The sequence below is a fragment of the Cryptomeria japonica genome, chromosome 7, assembly GCF_030272615.1.
Source record: "Cryptomeria japonica chromosome 7, Sugi_1.0, whole genome shotgun sequence".
In the NCBI taxonomy this organism is placed as follows: Eukaryota; Viridiplantae; Streptophyta; class Pinopsida; order Cupressales; family Cupressaceae; genus Cryptomeria; species Cryptomeria japonica.
Genome location: NC_081411.1, coordinates 337,328,201 through 337,334,674, shown reverse-complemented (window position 1 = coordinate 337,334,674; position 6,474 = coordinate 337,328,201). Strand labels below are relative to the sequence as shown.

At 37.6% G+C, this 6,474-nt stretch overlaps 1 protein-coding gene across 2 annotated transcripts; it reads right to left on the bottom strand.

Moving 5' to 3' along the window:
* Nucleotides 1-400: 400 nt before the first annotated feature.
* On the bottom strand, nt 401-5,743 carry LOC131053196 (disease resistance protein RPV1). 2 transcript variants are annotated; one of them, XM_057987815.2, is made up of 7 exons: nt 5,647-5,743; nt 4,865-5,473; nt 3,534-4,626; nt 3,145-3,435; nt 1,584-3,059; nt 840-1,480; nt 401-728 (listed from the first exon to the last, which is right to left on the bottom strand). In XM_057987815.2, exons 2-7 carry the CDS (start codon nt 5,332-5,334, stop codon nt 680-682), a joined length of 4,020 nt encoding a protein of 1,339 aa, XP_057843798.2. In that variant the 5' UTR covers nt 5,335-5,473; nt 5,647-5,743; the 3' UTR covers nt 401-679. The 2 variants fall into 2 exon arrangements, with proteins under 2 accessions (XP_057843798.2, XP_057843797.2); XM_057987814.2 differs by lacking the exon at nt 5,647-5,743 and having other exon boundaries at nt 4,865-5,640.
* Between the last annotated feature and the right edge of the window lie 731 nt (nt 5,744-6,474).

Genomic DNA, 6,474 nt, shown 5'->3' with positions numbered 1-6,474 from the left:
AGTGTAAGGCCCCATAAGAGTGATGATCATACATGCAAATGAAGTAGTTTTAAAATTGTGTTTTCTCAGGTTGTTTTGATTTATTCAATACAAGGTTATTATGTAACTGTTATATATTTCGTGGGTAGCTAATGACTTTCATTAACAGATCTATGGTGGTGGACCCGTCACTTGAAGAATGCGTGTACATCTTGAGGCAAGTGAAAAAGCTTTAAATTGCAATGGAGAATGTTTTAGTTAAACGGATATTAGTTTGATTAAGAAAAACATTTTAATATGTATATGATTTTTTTTTGCAATCTACAATATTATTATGCACAGTTTCTGGTATTAGCTGTATGAGCTTATTTTCTCAATGTTTCTGATCAAACTATATGATCTATCATTAAAAAAAGAGAGCAAAACCAAAAACAAAATCTATAAATATTGACTGAGTATAGATACAACTTCAACTTATGATTTCCTTATCCCAAATGTTCTGGAAAGATAAAAGATCTTGTTAAATATTTGAATAGTCCAGGTGTCTGCCGAATCTGGTCAATTGACAATCTTGCTTGAGCATATTCTATCTGCACAGGAGGCTCAAAAGTGTCCCACTTGCATCAGTTTCTGAGTTTCTGAATCATCCAATGCACACTCCCTCCTCTTTCATTTGCAGGGGCAGGCTAAAAGACATCTACTAGATAGTGTTCGAAATGCAACAAAGTTTTTTGGATCTCTTCTTCAACCTGCACAGATTTATGTTAGCATTTCAAAAATAATGCACTATGGATTTGATTCATTTAAAGCCTGGGATAAGCAATGTGATCATCAGTAGTGTTAAATGTTAATAACTTTACCATGTGCTGACATTTGAAGCAGTCTTGTTATCTGTATCATGCTCCCCACCACTTTGATTATGGTGGACTGGACCATTGTCTGCATCTGCATCTGCATCATCTTCGTGAGAATGAACATTTGGCTGGGTTGAAAGGAGGGAATTCAATTCCAAGGACAACGACTCCAACACTGTGTACTCGTTCCTTTCCCCATTTACTTCATTTTCATATAGAAGTTGCAGGGCACCATTTTTAATCACAATCCAGCTCTTGAATGTTGACTTGATGTGTATCCTATCACCATCCCTAAGATTCATCATAAACGGATGATTTTCTCTGTATATAAATACAAACAGACGATCGCCTAAACTGTTTTGCCTGTTCCCAAAAATCGTATGGCGAAAAATTTCATCCTCATCTCTTATTAAGCTGAGTACCATAGATCCATCATCTGACACGAAGTCGGACACACGCTTTTTAAACATGAGATGCAGACACAACAAAATTCCCGTGTACCTGATTCCACATTTATTTGTAGGAAGAGAAATCTGAAAATATTTTGCTGCTTTACTTTGGCCTACCATTTTCGACTCCATTTTATATTTTAAGCACTTAGGAACTTTGTTGGCGCCAAGGCTAATTTCCTGCAAGCTGGGAATTTCCTGTATTCCAAATTTCATCTGATTGAAAACTTATGTATAGAAATGGAACAATTGATATACAAAACTCAAAAAAATCTAAGAGGGGTCTCAGACAATGACATACCTTGGTCCAGCAACTAAAATTTATTATAGAGGCAGGACAACCATTCAGATACAATTTTTCCAAGGATTGCAGCTGTTCAATATTCTCCAGGCCTTTGAGACTGTTACACCCAGCTAAATTCAGTTGTTTTAATGATTTCAAACAGCCAAGTCCTGGTAACTCAAATAGCTGCCCACAGTTGCATATAACCAGGACCTCCAGCTTCTCCAAATGGGATAAATTTTCTACTTTTCTTAACTGAGGACAGTCACCAACATCCACTTTTACCAGCCCTCGAGGAAGAATTGGCATTTCTAGTAGATTTTGACAGTGATGTAGAATCAACTTTTTCAGTCCAAGAAGAAAACTGATACTTGCTGGTAGTGTGTAAAATGTATTGTGTTCCATATTCAGGTATTCCAGGAACTGCAAATCTCCAATATCTTCTGTGAGATCACCTTCCTGAAATTTGCATTCCCCTGCTTCTAAGGTCACTAATGCTTTAAGTCCTGAGAACTTTTTCTGAAGATTAGATATGCAAGAGCAATTAAACAAATTCAGAATTCGTAGATGTACAAGATTTCCTAGATATGGAAGTTCAAACAGGTTATGGCATTGTCTAAGATTAAGGTTCTCTAGAGTTGCAATATTACCTAGCTCTTCTGGTAGCTTCCTTATGCTTATGCAGTATTGCATATCCAGAGAGAGTAAGGATTTCAGTCCACCTATTGACTTAGGCAAACTTGTCAAACTACTGCAATACCCCAAGTCTAAAAAGATTAAAGATTCAAGGTCTCCAATATCCCGTGGCAAAGTCTTTAGCTTGCTGCAGCCATTCAGAAGTAGATGTTCCAAGTTTACGAGGCTCCCAATTTGAGGAAGTTCCATTAGGCTGCAACAATTGTTCATCACTAATTCTTTCAAATTGACCAAATTTCTAATTTCTTCTGGCAAATGAGATATTCTTGTGCATTCTTTCATGTACAAATTAGACAAGCTTTTTAGTTCACCTACTGATGGCGGCAAAACAGTAAGGCCATGACATTCACTGATTTCCAAATACGTTAAATATTTCAAGCACTTTATAGACTCAGGCAAACACTTCAACCTAAAGCATCTCAGCAACATCAGTTCTTTCAAATTTTCAGAAGGAAGATCAGGCAGCTCTTGTATTCCAGTTGAGGTCAGATCAAGTGTTTCAAGGGATTTAAGCTCTCCAAGATGTCTAGGCAAGACTTTGATACTATAACAGCAAGACAGAAGAAGATGCTTAAGTGAAATAAGTTTTGTTATGCTGTGCAAAAACTGTAAGTCCTCTGAAGAGGAAAGATCTAGGTATTTCAGCTGTTTTAGGAGATCAAAATAGCTTGGTATCCTTGACAATGTCATGCAATCATTAAGGTGGAGGGCTATAAGAGAAGTGTGGTATGATAGATCTGGAAATTCCTTGAGATGTTGGCAGCGATTAAGGTTTAGCACCTTGAGATTTTTGGAAACCTGTGAAACAATTAAGATGCTTAAACATTTTGTGAAGAAAGCAGCAAATCAATTGCAAAGCATGCATCCAAGATGCAAAAGTTACCTTTGGACGCGAACCTTGTCTCCATAGTGCTTTGATATCACTCCCGTTCAAATCCAATATGGCTAGATGTTCCATATTTGAGTCCAGGCCCAGGCAATCCAAGCCAGTACACAATTCCATTTTCAGCCATCTTAATTGAGGAGATAATTTTTTAAGGCCACCAGTGATGGTCACGCCAGTTAACCATAAAAGTTGTAGATTCTGCATTGATTCCAGACATTCTGTGTCCAAGACAGCATCTTCCACTTCCAGTTCTCCATCTAATATAAGACATCTAACACTTCTGGCTTCCTGATTAAGTATCCAACTAGAATTAGCGCAAGAATACTTATGCTTCTTTTTGTTCTTCAAAGATATACAAAGAATATTATCCAAGAAGATTACTTTACCTGATGGCTCTTTAGCACTTGTTGCACTTCATCCAGCTTCCATAGGCGGCTGCGTTTGCCAGGCTCTTTGGATTCGTTGGTAATTATAGCCCTTCCCATTTCCCTTAGCTGATCATGCATTAAGAATTTTCCATCATCGCTTATTCTGATAAGGGATTTGAGTACCAAATTTGTCACTGTTATATTTGGAACCAAGTCTGAAGCTTCCCAAAATGTGATTGCAGTTTCAGTCTCTTTACCAATAAATATACAGGCTATATCCAGGAATATTTCCTTCTCATTATAGTTAAGACCTTCATAGCTAATTTTGAGCCTTCCATGGATGCTATCATACATGGCATTCTCCAACTGCTTTAATGCTTCCAGCCAAAGGTTTCTGTCTCGTTTATCATATAGGAAGCCGCCAAGCACCTCTAGTGAAAGTGGTAGTCCACCACAGCGCTGTACAACCATGAGAGAAAGATCTTGAAATGCTTTATCAGGACTTGTCTGGAGAAAGGCATGCCAGCTAAATAATTGAAGAGCTTGATCATCAGGAATTCCCTTCATATAATAGATTTCATCAGTTTTTTTACTACTCAGTACATTACTATCACGGGTTGTGACAATAATTCTGCTGCCTGGTGCAAACCAATCTCCTCTAATTGCATCCAACTGTACAAGATTATCAACATCATCAAGAATAACAAGACAACGGAGATACCTTAAACGGTCTTTAATTAGAGCCTTGCCACGGGCATCATCATTTACTTGGTATTCTACCTTCAGTAGATCCTTGAGTACTTGACCTTGTAATTGACTTATACCATTGATTTGTTGTGATTTCAGGCGAACATCAGACACAAAACAGGCAGCTTCGAATTTGAGATAAATGTCATTATATACAGCCTTTGCAAGGCTGGTTTTCCCAACACCTCCCATACCACAAATTCCAACTGTTTTCAATCTCGCTTCGGAATCAATTCCAATCATTTTGATCACCTCAGCCTTCCGCTCTTCCATTCCAACAACAAATTCTGCAACATCTAACGGCACATTGTTCAACTTGTTAACTATGTCCTGGACCACGAGCTTCACCAGTTTTCCTTCATATCTGCAAATAAATTCACAGAGAATCATGAGTTTGAACGGATTGTTTTGAAATATAAGGTGTTTTGTGTGCTTTGAAAGTTTCCCTGATTTGTGATTATTACGGTTTACTTAACTACAGTGTCATGGAATTGGAAGACATGGCCATTCATGGAAATAAAAGAGGGCTTGAGCATTGGATGTGACACGCAGCGTAAATGACACACAAATAAAACATATATAAATGGTATGAGTTTAAATACCTTTGAGTCATGTCAAGGGACCAGCCAGAGAAGGAAGAAACTGTAAACAGGGCACTTTTCCACTCTGCAATTGTACTTTCTGGATATCTGTCTTTGTGCTTCTGAAAGGCCTGAGCAAATAGGCCTTTATCAGGATATCGAACATCTGAGGGACTCACATCATAAAACAAAGGAATGATGAGCAATTCCGGAGAACTGCACATAAAGGTGAGCTCCCTAAGACACCAAACAGACTCTGCATAGTTGGCAGAGAAAATAGGGATCCGAATACTACTGCTCTCAATTGCCCTTTTTATAACGTAAGCAATGTCATCACCTGGCTGAATTTCGTCAGAGTCCAGAAAAACATTTAATTTTGCAGTTGTTGTAAGTGAAGAATGCAAATGATCCACAAAACCTTTCCTCAAATCTCGTCCCCTGAAACTCAGAAAGACATCATATTTCTGGTTGGAAACAGAAGATGCCATCATCACTTACCCTGAAACTTGGGCAGTTTCACTGATATGGCGTGTCTTCATTGCAAGCAACCAGCATCAGATCCAGCAAGGGGGCTTAGAGACCGTGTGTATCTAAGGAAAGAGTTCTCATTTCTTTTAGTTTCAACAGTTCCTGCATATGACCCAAGTTCAAATCAGAGTGATTTTGAGCCAGCCCTGTGTGTACTTAGGATAAGAGTTTCACCTCCACATATTCAGAGAGCCCACTCCATTGAATTTCTGTAGACAAGTCAGCATAGACAAAATCAAGGTAACTTCAATAGAAAGCACTAGATAATAGCCTACCATGTAATTGCAGGGAAAGTGTCCGCTTTGGAAGAAAATAGTGTAATAAACGGATAAGTTTGACTCTGAGAATTTTGGATCTTTCCTCCTCTTGCTAGTGCTCTCGCAGTCGCCACATACCTATAATTATAAAATAAACACATGTTATATTTTAATTATTAATTATTTAAAAAACATGGTCAATGGTACAATATGGGTGCTGCGTCTTGGAGTTGGGTGGTGGTTTCCAATTGAATTTCTGCAGACAAGGATAGACAATTTCAAGGTACCTTCACTAGAAAGCACAAATAATAGATTACCGTGCGATTGTACTGTTAGCAAATCGCTTGGTCCAAACTTGTTTGGAAGAAAGTAGTGTAAGCTGACTTGGAGAATTTAGAATCTTCCCTCCTCTTTCGAGTGTTCTCACTGTGGCCACGTAGTTTCGGTCAGGGTCGTTGTTCATTTTGTACTATTAAGGTTTGACTGTTTTCTCTCTTTTGTAAATGATAACCAGCCCTTGAACAAAACAAATTTTAGGTGCATTGGTTTATTTCAGGGAGGTTGGACTCTATCTCATCAAGGGTTTATTTCAGGGAGGTTGCAGAAGGATGTGGCGACTCCATTATTTGCACACAAACAACAGCAATAAAACTACTAACTATAACTTATATATGTTGCAATAATCCTAACAGAAGAAGCAGGTTACAGAATCTTGGGAATGACACTCTGTATACAGGCTCATAAAATATACACATTTATTCATTAAAATAAAATATAGTATTATAATATCATTTTAAAAATTAAAAACTAAAAAATAATAAGTTATAAAATATTATTAAGTTATTA